The sequence below is a fragment of the Leptopilina heterotoma genome, unplaced genomic scaffold, assembly GCF_015476425.1.
Source record: "Leptopilina heterotoma isolate Lh14 unplaced genomic scaffold, ASM1547642v1 Lhet_60, whole genome shotgun sequence".
NCBI classification, from domain to species: Eukaryota; Metazoa; Arthropoda; class Insecta; order Hymenoptera; family Figitidae; genus Leptopilina; species Leptopilina heterotoma.
In genome coordinates this window covers 2,983,936-2,998,243 of record NW_025111138.1, presented here as the reverse complement: position 1 = coordinate 2,998,243, position 14,308 = coordinate 2,983,936, and the positions used below count along the sequence as shown (strand labels likewise).

General features: G+C 21.7%; 2 protein-coding genes across 3 annotated transcripts; one reads left to right on the top strand and one right to left on the bottom strand.

Annotated features, from left to right (window-relative positions):
* Positions 1-4: 4 nt before the first annotated feature.
* LOC122509293 (SUN domain-containing protein 1-like) lies at positions 5-2,613 on the bottom strand. Of its 2 annotated transcripts, none has more exons than XM_043623236.1 (8): positions 2,430-2,613; positions 2,114-2,248; positions 1,822-2,021; positions 1,689-1,728; positions 1,463-1,614; positions 629-796; positions 444-527; positions 5-343 (listed from the first exon to the last, which is right to left on the bottom strand). In XM_043623236.1, exons 2-8 carry the CDS (start codon positions 2,244-2,246, stop codon positions 215-217), a joined length of 906 nt encoding a protein of 301 aa, XP_043479171.1. In that variant the 5' UTR covers positions 2,247-2,248; positions 2,430-2,613; the 3' UTR covers positions 5-214. The 2 variants fall into 2 exon arrangements, with proteins under 2 accessions (XP_043479171.1, XP_043479172.1); XM_043623237.1 differs by having other exon boundaries at positions 209-338.
* Positions 2,614-2,811: 198 nt separating this feature from the next.
* LOC122509291 (abscission/NoCut checkpoint regulator) lies at positions 2,812-10,097 on the top strand. Its single transcript, XM_043623234.1, has 6 exons — positions 2,812-3,020; positions 3,318-3,523; positions 4,388-4,619; positions 4,703-4,852; positions 9,322-9,465; positions 9,599-10,097. Exons 1-6 carry the CDS (start codon positions 2,973-2,975, stop codon positions 9,785-9,787), a joined length of 969 nt encoding a protein of 322 aa, XP_043479169.1. The 5' UTR covers positions 2,812-2,972; the 3' UTR covers positions 9,788-10,097.
* The last annotated feature ends 4,211 nt before the right edge of the window (positions 10,098-14,308 follow it).

Genomic DNA, 14,308 nt, shown 5'->3' with positions numbered 1-14,308 from the left:
AATTTTTCTTTATTAATTACGTTATCAATACTATCACAAACCAGTCTTCTCGCAAATCGCATCGTGGTTAAAACTATATTATAAAAAAAAAATACTATACAAGTTAGCCTAAAGGTTTAGACTAGTAAAAAACAATAAAAAAAGATAAAAAAAACTTCGGAAAGTATTGAGTAAAATATTTGCGTGTTTCGAAAAAAAAAATGTTGCGACGATGTCAAGTGTAATAATCAAATTGTTGACCATGAACTTTAAATCTATAGACGCATGTGTATTCAGGATTTCCCCAATTCGAATGTATTTCTAGTTGTATTCGCTTGAATGGCGATTGACTTATTTCACTGTTCTGCAACAAATTTTATTTTTTAAAAATAAGATTAACTAACTAGTTAATTGAATTTGAATTATTTCGTTAATTAATCGCATTAGAAAATTATTCTTTATACCTTAACAGCAAAAGTTTGAGAGGGAGAGCCATGAATGTTGTAAGTAAACGAATCGATGTAGACGAATTCATTTTGAAAATCTCCCTGTAATAGAAAAATTATGTTTTAAAAAAATAATTTAAAAACAATTTTGAATTTTAGTAGTACAATTTGATACGATTTTAGTACAATTTGATTATACTTACATAAATGCTAAACTTTTTTGGTGCGGAATCAATTGATCCTGTTATGGATGCAGATACTGGAATATTTTCCAATGTTACGTGACTAATTACTGCAGCTCGAGCTAATTCAATAATAAATTTTCCACAGGATCCTTTGAAAGCCCAACATTCCCCCGCCTCAGTCCATGGCTACAAAAAGGAAAATTCATTTATTAACAATAAACTATGAAATTATCACGAATACAAAACTTTCAATTTTTTTCTATTTCTGATAATAATTTCTTTTTAAATAACTTAATTCAATGATTTTTAATATCTATTTTAATAAAAATTTCCAAAAGAATTCAATAATATAACATTTTTTTTAAATTCTACGCAAGAATTTAATTATTTTGATAAATAATGATAATTTTACAGAAATTTCAATTATTTACAAATTTTGTATACATTTTTTGCAATAATTCAATTATTTTCATAAATAATAAAATTTTTTACAGGGATTCAATAATTTTTATATAAATAAAAAAATTCATTTTAGGAATTAAATTATTTTCATAAATAATAAAACTCATTAAATTATTTGAAAAAGTTTAATTGAATTTTTTAAAAAAATTATTTGAAGTTTTTATTTTCTATTGTATATTGAATTGAAGAATTTCCGAATAATCGAAATCTCGTAAAATTTAATTCTAAACAAATAAATTTGAAAATTCTCAAAGAAATTTTCAAAAATTATTAAAAATAATTCATTTAAAGAAGAATTAAATTTAAAGGGAAAAACAAAATTAAAGTTTTTGTTGCAACCCTGATTAAACTTCTAGGAAATTCAACAAATTTCTATTTATGATAATTTACCTGTATTATTTTTCGAGGAGTGTGATAAATTGGCTTCCAAAGCGGAATTCCATAAAAAGTGAGTGTAACCGGATAATATGTCTCCGTATCCGGTGTATCAATCACACAACCTCCGACTGCTTCTGCCGCAAAGTCTGCCATTTCATTGAATTCTAAAATTAGAAAAAAATTTATATTTTTTTTTGCAAAAAAAATTATAATGCAAAAAATTAATGATAAATAAAACCTTTATGTTCACAAGGATAAAATCTGCCTAAATGGAGTCTCTGGAAGAAAAAGGAATGTAATATAATAATTTAGATGTTAATTATTAGATTAAATTAAATTAAACTAAATTAATTAATTAATTTGAATTTTACCAATTTTTGTAGCATTTTTTCTAGACTAAAAGTCTTTGTTTTCAAACGAAGAAGTTCTTTTTCCATAGGAGATGAACATAATTTCGATATATCTGGGACTTCGGAATATTTGCAATTATCGTTTTTTCTACAATCGAATTTCTCTGAAAACGGTAGAATCTCGTCCTTTACATTAAAAAATGCGTATATAAAAAGTAAACCTAGTAAATTGAATAGAAAATAATTAAAATATTTTTTTAATCACAAATAAGTAACTAAATAAATTTGTTTCAGAAACAATAATAAATTTTACCTGCGCCAAGTGCCATTAAAGACGATATTTTTAAAATAGGATTTAACCATTTCAAAAAGAAGTAAAGTAACTTTCTCATTTTAAGTAATAGCCATAATTCTAATATTAGAATTCCTTGTCTTATCCTGCACATAACTGAAATTATTCAAATTACATTGTTTTTGTTGAAGTGAAAATAGATTTTTATTTTTCTGAATTAAGTGATAATTATTGCCTATTAATTTCTTAAAGTTCCTAATATATTTTTATTAATAAATTGAATAATAAGTTGCGTTAAAAAAAGTAAATAGAGGAATCTTTAAAACAAAAACATTACCTGAGGTGCTGTTTATAATTCTAAATTTGACAGTTATTAATGAATCTCCTCATTACTATTCCAATCAGTCGTCTTTATTTATAATTCTATAAAAAATAAAATCCAATGTTTTTCTAAATTTACTTGGATAAATACAATTAACCAAAAAGCTGTCAAATTTGCAGGATTGCAGAATTGTTTTGATTGTTTGAAAATTTGTTGTTAACGCCCTCTTCAATTCCTGATCGATAATGCAGTTTTATTTACAATCTTCAGTCGATAAAACAGTGCCTATTTTGGAAATAGAAACTATTGTTTCTAATTTACTTCTAATTCTAATAATTAACTAATTAATAAATAAATAAATAATTAAAGTATTAAAAATAGCAAAATTCTAAATATTAAATTTGATTTCAAGTGTCGATAGTACAGAAGCTGATCAGCTGTAAACTAAATACGTCATTTTCGTCTTTTTTAAGAGCTATTTATATTTACTTAAAATTAATAATTGTGTAAGTTTTTAAATTTCAGATTATTCATAGACACTATCATTAAAAATAGATAATGTCATGTAACACATGTCAATCAAAATTTTCATTATTTCTACGAGAGGTAAGAATTTTTTTTCTGACATTTACTAATAGGTTAGAGGTCACATTCATGTTTTTCTTATTTTTCTCGGAAATTTTTTTTCTAATTTTATTATAATTTATAAATTTGAATTTTCATATTTTTATCGAAATTAATTTCATGATAATTTATATCGTAGTTAATCTAATGTAATTTTCAAGCCTAAGTTTCTATTTTCATTTGCTGGGATTTCAGTTGTATTGTAAAGAGAGCCCTGTTTATTATTTAGACTTTGTTTTGATACTCGAAGACAATTGATTCAAAATATTTTTTTTTCAGCATGCTTGTCCGAACTGTGGCTTTTCATATTGTAATAAGTGCCTCAAGTATAAATGTGATGTTCCTAAAGTCGGATTGAAGAAAGTCTGTGGTCGATGTTTCAGTAAAAAAATGGATACGAAAACTGAAGATAATAATTCAATGGATCAACAAACAATTCTAAATCAAAATAGTGAATCATTAGCACCTGTGGATATCACAAACAAGTAATATTTCTCTTAAATAATTCTTAAAATTTGAATTTAAATTTAAATTGTCAGTCTCACTTCTACTAAAATTGATTTTTTCTCTCATTACGATTTTAAGACTTTCTAATTTAGTATTAAATATTTTACGATTTATTTTCTGCGAATTTTTATAATATTTAATTGAAAATAAATCATTTGTTCAAGTATTTTATAACAATTTTTGAAAATTAACTTTTAAAGAATTTTAATTGAAAATTTTGGAAATAATTGAATTCTCAAAAATTTTAATGAATAATCTTCAAGTGTAAATTCAATAAAAATGAAAATTATTAATGAAAATTAGGTTCTAAAAATAATGTTAAAATAGTTTCTAAAAAAAGTGATTCTCTGAATTATTTCGTTCTAATTTTTTAAAATTCAATTATTTTTAACATTTTGGAGAAAATAATCATATTCAAAATTTTTAATTAAAATTCTTCAAAAAATTAGTTTTTTCTTAATTATATAAAAATTCTTCAATTATTTTCGAAAATTACTTTTCAATATTTATAAGAAACTAATTCTTAGAATTTGTTTAACATAATTTTTTAAGATTCAATTACCTTCGAACAAAGTAAATTAAAATTTTTAATAATCCTTTTGTGAATAAATCTGAAAAAAAATTTGGAATATTCGAAATATTACATTACTTTTAAATAATTTATTAATTTCTAATATTTACGAGTGGAACAATAACATTTATTCTTATGACTTTCATCTACTGAGTTTATTTACATTATATTTATAAATTTTATTATTCATTCACTTTAATTTACTTTTTTTCTCTTTTTCTCTTTTTTTTTATTTAGTATTTATTTATTTCATTACATTTTTGGTTTCCAGATTGGATTCGTTGGAAAATCCAGCAAAACCTCCGATCGTAATGTACGCTCACGGAAAACATTGGGACAAATTAAAGACTGGATTAGAGCCAGCAGATCAAGAAATTGTTGATCGTTTGAGAAAATTGAAAGATGAAGATACAAAAACTTCACCCCCGAGTGTTGAAGATATTAAACGAAGATTAGCTTTGTTGAAAGATCAAAATCCCGATGTTTCTGATAAACCGATAAATGTAAATGAAATTCAACTCATAATTCAATTGTAGTGTATGTATTGAGTTTGAAAATATTTATTAAACCTTGAAATTGATTGTAGATACACTATGTTGATAATAGAAGCGACCAAGAGAAGACAGATGATTTGATAAAGGAATATTTGACCAGATTGGAACTAGCGGCACGTAATGATCCTATAGCTGAAATTCAGTCTCGACTTAATTATTTACACGATCCTCAGCCGTCCACAGTGAGTATCTTAAAAATAAAATGAAAACAGGGTTGCCAGGAAAATTTTATTTTGTTTTTTCCTGATTTCCAGGCAGAATTTTGATGTTTTCATTAACCTTAAAGAGAGTTTTATAATTGACTCTAAAAATAAATAGATTATTATTATTTTTCCATATGAATGTAGATTTTCGAAAATTTCAAATTTCAAACCATTTGAAATTCAATTAATTTTGTAAAATTGCTACTTTTTCAAAATTATATTCATGATTTCAATTAAATTATTTTCTAGAATTTTTAACTAAACATTTTCTCGAAATCATATTATTTATGATAATTTTTGAGAAAATTCTTCAATTACAGAAAGAAAAAATTGTAGAAAGTTTAAAAATTCATTTATTTTTCAAAATTACTACTGTACGCTCTTAACAATTATTTTCGTGATTTCAATTCAATTATTTTCTAGATTTTTTAAATTAAACTTCTCGCCTAAATCAAGTATTTTTAATAATTTTTGAGAAAATTCTTCGCGAATTCGGCGCGACTTCTTATCCCATATAGATGATTTACTAGAATATTTGCGAGATATTATTTTATTTCTCAAAACATCACTTTAGTATAATTTTAGCTCTAAAAAATAATTGTAAGACAGAATGCTTATAGGTAAATAATGTCTTATTAAGTAATGAATCATTAATCAAATTTTAAGTAAAAATACTTTTTAAACAACATGAGTCTTAATTGAAAGAATTTTTTAGAATAAGAATAATAATTAAACAAAAATATCTTTAAAACTAAAATAGATTTGAACGATATTTTATAGAAAAAGATTACAATTTGTAAAAAAATTTGTTAAGCAAATATTTAAAGTCTCAAATTCTTTGTTTAATAGAATATTTATGTGCCAATCTTTCAATTTTCAAAAAATCTTATTTATTGGAATATATGTTTAAATAAACTTTTATTAATACAATGTATTATTTAGAAAAAATGATATATGAAAAAATGTATAATTTAATTAACTCTTGTATGACAAAAATTTTTCTTAGGCAAATGGTAATTTTATAGAATGTTAATTAAAAAGAATATTAATTTACAAGAAATGAAAGTGAAACGAATTCTAATTTAATAGAATACTTAAATGTCTGAATTATAATTTGGCAGCATGTCAATTCGATCGATTTTATATTTGTAAGAAATTCAATTTGACATAATATCAATTTATAAGAAACACTTTTTCGTAGAATTTTAATTTATCAGAATTGTAATTTTGTAGAATATTAATATTGCCAAATCTAATTTTAGTAGAAATCTGCTTTATCAGAATGATCAAATGTTCGAATCCCCAAAATTTCTAATTTCATTTCTACCCAAAATCAATGTGACATAAATATTTGGCGCAAATTTTAAAAATTTAATTTCTGATTGGTGAATTTTTAAATTTGCGCCAAATATTTATGTCACATTGATTGTAGGTAAAAATGAAATTAGAAATTTTGAAGATTCGAACATTTGATCATTCTGATAAAGCAGATTTCTACTAAAATTAGATTTGTCAATATTAATATTCTACAAAATTACAATTCTGATAAATTAAAATTCTACGAAAAAGTGTTTCTTATAAATTGATATTATGTCAAATTGAATTTCTTACAAATATAAAATCGATCGAATTGACATTCTGCCAAATTATAATTCAGACATTTAAGTATTCTATTAAATTAGAATTCGTTTCACTTTCATTTCTTGTAAATTAATATTCTTTTTAATTAACATTCTATAAAATTACCATTTGCCTAAGAAAAATTTTTGTCATACAAGAGTTAATTAAATTATACATTTTTTCATATATCATTTTTTCTAAATAATACATTGTATTAATAATAGTTTATTTAAACATATATTCCAATAAATAAGATTTTTTGAAAATTGAAAGATTGGCACATAAATATTCTATTAAACAAAGAATTTGAGACTTTAAATATTTGCTTAACAAATTTTTTTACAAATTGTAATCTTTTTCTATAAAATATCGTTCAAATCTATTTTAGTTTTAAAGATATTTTTGTTTAATTATTATTCTTATTCTAAAAAATTCTTTCAATTAAGACTTATGTTGTTTAAAAAGTATTTTTACTTAAAATTTGATTAATGATTCATTACTTAATAAGACATTATTTACCTATAAGCATTCTGTCTTACAATTATTTTTTAGAGCTAAAATTATACTAAAGTGATGTTTTGAGAAATAAAATAATATCTCGCAAATATTCTAGTAAATCATCTATATGGGATAAGAAATCGCGCCGCGAATTCAACTATCAAAAGAAATTAAGAATTTCACCTAAAATGTTTCTAACATCCACTTGTTAACAATTCAATTTTAAAAAATTTTAAATATTCGACATTTTTTCAATTAAATATTTATATTTAAAACTTCAACTAATTTCAAAAGAGTTAGATATAAAATTTTTCTAAAAAAATAAATTCTTTAGAATTTTTAATTAAAACTTTTAATATTCGAATTTTTAAAAATTTCAATTTCAAACCTTTTTTAATTAATTTCTAGAAATTTCTACTATAACTTTTCTAACATTTAATTATTCTCTTCAATTTTGAACTAACATTCTTTTCTTAATCAATTATTTTTAATAATTTTTGAGAAAATTCTTTAAGAATTCAATTATTTATTTAATTTTTAATCATTTTTGAGAAAATTCTTTAAGAATTCAATTTTTAATTTAATTTATAATAATTTTTGCCAAAATTCTTTAAGAATTCAATTTTTAATATTTTTTGAGAAAATTCTTTAAGAATCCAATTATTTATTTTATTTTTAATAATTTTTGAGAAAATCCTTTAAGAATCCAATTATTTATTCAATTTTTGATAATTTTTGAGAAAATTCTTTAAAAAATTCAATTATTTATTTAATGAAAAAGAAGTTTACCTAAAATATTTCTAAAATCCACTTGTTAACAATTCAATTTTAGAAATTTTCAATTATTCGAAGTTTTTTCAATTAAATATTTATATTTAAAAATTCAACTAAATTCAAAAGAATTAGAAATACAATTTTTAAAAATAAAATTAAATCTTCTAAATTTTTAATAAAAACTTTTTAAAATTTTAATATCAAACCATTTTTTAAAATTTTTTCCAGAAATTTTTATTGTAATTCTTCTAACATTCAATTATTTTTTCAATTTTTAATTAAAATTACTTTCTACATCAATTATTCTTAATAATTTTATATAGGTAACTTCTTTTAGAAATCAATTTTTCAAAATGAAAAAAAGATAATTCAAGTTTACTTTCAAAATTTAATTGTTTTCAATTTTAATTTTACGAAAATTCGATTGATCGAAAATTTTTCAGTTATAATTTAATTAATTTAAAAAAAATTTAAATAACAATTTTTGAGAATCCTAACTCTTTGAGTATTTTGAATTGAAATTTTGTAAAATTTCAATTTGAAATATTTTGAAATTCAATTATTTATAAAAATTTTAAATTCATTTCTTCTAAAATTCAATCATTTTTTATTTTTTTAAATAAAATTATTCATTCAAATTTATTACCTGTAATAAAATCAATTTCATATTTTGTAAAATTCATTGATAAAAGAATAAAGATAATAAATTAATTTTACAAAATATGGAATTGAATTTATTAAAAATAATTTAATTCTTAGGGAAAATTAATTAACTTTTAATTTTCTTTAAATTATAATTAAATTTTATGAATTTAATTTAATTCATAAAATTATGAATTATAAATTATTTAACGAATAATAAAAATTTTTTACATAAAAATTCGAAAAATAATTGAATTTTCTACGAAATAAAAAAATTTAAAATTTTGTAGGTAATAAAATTCGTGGCGATTTCAGTTTGTAAGGCAAGCAAAAAAAAAATTGAAGAAGAAATAAGTCTTTAATATTTTTAAAGGTTGCTGGACACCAAAATCCAGAATTTTTTTTATGAACTCTAGAAATTTAATATTTTTCCAGTATTTTTGATGTAATTTCCTGAATTTTACCTGTAATCTGTGTCAACCTTGCGAAGAAAATCTTTCCTTTTCTATTTGAATAATAAAATAATTTTTAATATAAAAATAAACTGTAAATGTGAATTAAAAATTTAAATAATTTTTTATGTTTTAGTAGGAAAATTTTTTGATTCTAGACAATTTAAAATTAAATTGTAGTTTAATTATTACGAATATAATTTATTTGTCATTTAATAATATAATTGTCCTTTAATTATTGATAGTATAATTTATTTGTAATTTAATTATTGATAGTATAATTTAATTGTATTTTAATTTTTGATAGAATAATTTAATTGTAATTTAATTTTTGATAGAATAATTATTAATAGTAATTTAATTATTGTTAGTATAATGTAATTGTAGTTTATTTATTGCTAGTATCTAAGAATTTAATTATTGTATAACATTTGTTGATTTAATATATTTATTTTCTTGTAGTCTTCGTCGAGTATCCACAATGCCTATTATGGTGATGAGGACGAAGCAGCGATTACTAAAAGGATAATCAAAAAAGCTTTAGCCGAAGCTGCACTGGAAAAGAAATATGACGATGTAGATGAGATAGAGGACATGGAAGTGGAAGTAAGAATAATTTTACAATCCCTTTGACTGATACGAAATTGAATTAATTTAGTTTTTTAATTTATTTTAATTTTAATTTATTTTAATTTAGTTTTTTAATTTTTTCTTAAATTTAATAATTCTTTGTCCGTAGACTGCACACATGAGCACGGACGACGAAGATGAAGCTTGTGTGATGTGTGATCAAGCGTCGGATTTAATACGATGTCAGGGATGTCATAATGATCTTTATTGCACACTCTGCTTCGCGGATAATCACGACGACTTCGAACTGGGAAGTCACACGGTTGTTCCATTCAGACCGAAGAAGAAGTCAAGCTAAAAGTAAATAATCAACTTTTTTTTGTTTCTTTATAATTATTATTGGTACTTTTTAAACGATATTTTTTTAAACAAGATTTATATAATATTTATCTCAGGACATTACTTTATTTGTACAGCTTTTATAATACACTGCGACTTATTTGTGATATTAATTAGTATTCGTTGAAAGGACCAAAATGTAGAATCGAATTTTTACTAAATTGCACTTTTTAATGTCTTTATTGTTTAAGTAAGTCATCACAATTAATGCGAGATGACAATTTTGTGTTTCGAAATAAAATCGAGAGAATAAAATCTGTAACATCAAATTAGTTTCAAATTTTCTTTGCTTTTTTTTCTTTTCTTTTTTTTCTTTTTTTTTCTTTCTTCTTTTTTTTCAAACTTAAAAATTTTATGATTTTAATAAAAATTGGTTGATTTTTTACGGTGGGACTGTCTTTCGGAATTTTCTTCGGGGGTTTTCACATTTGCAGTCGCGACGCAAAATACTCCCACTAGTCATTATACTGACCGATTCCCGATGTTATTTTTAGGTTTTCATTCGACGGAGCTCTGCCAAGTTTCAGACATGGGAGACGTTATATGTTAGAAAATTCTTCTTTTTAAATTTTAATATCCGGTTAAAAAACGTATTTAAAGCTTTTAATAATTTAATTCTTAGAGTTTCTTAACAACTGGATATTTTCCAATCTATATAGATTTTTTAATGTTGTTTTCATTTCAGATTTTAATTTTTTTTCTCTATATAGAAAATTAATTTTTTCTTTAGAAAATTTTTTTTGTTTAAAATTTATAATTTTGTTTCTTCAACTTCTGTTAAAATATCTAATTTTTTAATTATTTAAAGCTTAATTAAGTTAACTAGTTTAATTTATGTTTATTAAAAATAATTTACTAATTTTAATTAATTTAATAATAATTTGTCAATTTTAATTGATTTGATAATAATTTATTAATTTTATTTAATTAATTTAGTAACAATTCTTTAATTTTAATGAATTAATTTAACAATTTAACAATAATAATTAATAATTAGATTTTGTATTTAGAAAAAGTGTCACTGACACAAATTGAATAATTTTGCCAACAGAATTGATGCAAAAATTTGTTGGGATTATTAATTTGCAAGTCGAAGTGTGCAAGAATCATCTTCATTTTATTTTAGTTGCACTTTGCAACTGTTACTTACACCGACATTATTTTCTGAGGAGAATGTATGAATTATGCAATATTACGATCTATGACTATGAGAGGCTGAATCGCACGCTTTCCCTTTTTCTCAACGAAGAAGGGAATACATTCCTCAGCAGCTTCCATGGGAAAACTTTATTGACTTGCCTCGTCAATAAATTGCATTGTTGTAATAACTATCGGTTTTATGGTAGTATTAGATATCAATATGTTGTTACTAGGTTACTATTATACAAATCTGACAAACTCCGGGGAAACATAATTAACATCAATTTCATATTTACCGTAAATTCCATTTATTTCGGATTTAATTCAACAATTGTCTTTCACTCCGTCAATGAATCATTAAGAAGAGTAAATGTATTTTATTATTTCATTTATTTCTAAATTATTTATATTTTTTTTTATTAATTATTAGTAATTATTTATTATTTATTTTTTTTATTAATTCATTTATTTAATTAAATAATTTAATTTAATTTTAATTAAATTAGTTTAATTAACAATTTACAGTAATTTATAATTACCACTTCTACAAAAACTAATTTTATTAGAAATTTACAAATTCGGAAAGAAAAAATGTCGAAAAGGTATTTTTCAAAAGAATTAGAATTAGGGGGGAGAAATGAAAAAAGCAAATTTCAAACGTGAGAGAATGTTTAATTATGCTTTTATCATAAACTAATTACATATATACTCGTCCTCGGCATTTTGTACAATGATCTACCTTTCACTTTCCTTTTTCTTTTCTTTTTTTGGAGACTCCATCTCGCTAACAATAAAAAAAAACAATTGAAGACAAACGATTTCATCCCTAAAGGACAGGAAATATTTTACAGAAAAATCATCTTAAAGAGAATGATATCAAGTATCACCTTGAACAAAAATGGGACGATGTCTGCTTATCTTTCAATTAACACTAAAACGATAGCTTTCAAAGCATTCACTCTTATAAGAAACAACGACAATTTTCTATTTTCCAAAGAGGATAATTTTTGTTTATTTTTACACAAATTAATTTTTTTCTTTTTTAACAACAAGAAATTTTCTTTTTATCTAAGAAACAAAACAATTTTGTATTTTTCAAAGAGAATTTTTTTTTTTAAAAGAATATTTTTTTTCAAAGAGAATATTTTTTTTCCAAAGAGAATATTTTTGTGAAGTCGAAATTTATTTTTAATTTTTCTGTTTATTTTAAAGACAAATTTCTTCTTTCTTTAAATCATGAAGATAAACAGTCATTGAAAATATTACGTACACGCAAGAATGGATTCGATTATTAAAAATATTACATGTACGGCCCATATTCGATCATACGTAATTTTTTTTTTTTTCATTAATAAAAGACGTTCGCAAAATCGATTCGAGCATTCTTAACACATATCTTCAGTCATTCAATAAATTAAAAATAATAATAATCACGTAATAATCGTCCCTCTAATACTGAACGAAGAGAGGCGATCTAATTACTTTTTTTCTTCTAGTCTCGTATTTCGCAAAGTTTTACAGCATTATAAAAAACAAATGAATTATAGATTCTCCTTTAAATATATATATATGAAAGCAAATTAGATTTGCTAAAAATAACGAATTTTACTAAAAAAAAAAATTTTTCGTACGACTTAATTTTATCAAGAAGAAAATAGGAAGAATCCAAATGCGATAAACGCTGCGCAGAAAATATAGAATACAAATCGATAACAATAATCTCTAATTACATTTTTATCCGTTCGTTTTAATTGAATATTATAGTACCTCGGATTAGAATTGATAAATAAATATTTCTTAAAACCGGAAAAATTATTTTCAGGATTGCCACAAATCGGAGGAAGCAGAGAATTCAGGAAAAAAGGGAATTTTATCAAAAGTACAGGGAAGAAAATTTAATTTTTGGAATTCAGAAGAAAATTCTAAATTTCGGTAATCAGCAACTTTCGAAAATATTAAAAAGATTGATTAAATTATTCTATTAATTTTAACATAAAATTTTTAATTTAAATATTATTCTGTTCTTGAATTTCTTTTTGTTTAAAGAATTTTGTTACAAAACCATTAAATTTTTTTATTTCTTAGAGAATTCAATTATTTTTTGAATTTCTATATAAAATTATTCGTTAAAAAATTTTAAACGTATAATATTATGATTTAAATTAAATTCAAAAATCTAATTATTTTTAATAATTTTAATTTCATTTTCTGTAAAATTCATTTGTCTTTATTTATTTATTTATAAAATGAATTTTACAAAATATGAAATTGGATTTTTAAAAAGTAATTCAATTCTTAAAGAAAATTAATTCAATTTTGCTTTTTGTAAATTTTAATTAAATTTCATAAGTTTAATTTAATTCATAAAATTATTACATATAAATTATTTAACGAATAATTTTACATAGAAATTCAGAAAATAATTGAATTATCTAAGAATTGCGTTTACAATTTTTATGAATAATTGAATTTCAAAATGTTTCAAATTGAAATTTTACAAAATTTAAATTTTATATAATTTTAATTCAAAATTCTGAAAAAGTTAATTTTTGAAAAAATTTTATTTCAATTTTTATTGAAAGTTTTTGAATATTATTTATGAAAATAGAATTTAATTGAAAAATTTTCGAATAATCAAAATTATGTAAAATTAATTTTGCGATTTTCTTTAAATATTTGTATTCTCAAAAAACTTTCTCCAAAATTATTAAAAATCCACAAAATAATTGAATTTTATAAAAATTGTGCTTACAATTATCATTAATAATAATTGAATTTCAAAAGATTTCAAATTGAAAATTTTAATTTTGTAAAATTCATTTGTTAACAAGTAGATTACGGAATTATTTTACATGAATTTTCTTATTTTTTTTCTTGAATAATAAATTGAATTCCCAAAGTACTTTCTCTAAAACAATTAAAAATTTTGCTTCAAAATTAAAAAAATAATTTAATTTTTATAAAAAGTTGAGTTTACAATTATTATGAATAACTGTATTCCAAAAGCTTTCAAATCGAATGTTTAGAAAATTTTAATTTTAAATAATTTTAATTCAAAATCCCAAACTATTTAATTTTTGAAAAATTTCAATTACACATTCTGCAAAATTTAATTCTTGAAAAGTTTTAATTAAAAATTTAACAAAAGTTAATTATTCAAAAGTTTTTATTTGAATTTTTTTAAAATTACCTTCAGTTTTTTTCGAATAATTAAATTCTCAAAGAACTTTCTCGAAAATTGTTAAAAATAATTGATTGAGAGAAGAAATTTAGTAAAATAAAATTGTAGAAAATAATTGAATTAAAATCATAAAAATAATTTCGGAGAAATTTCAGTAGG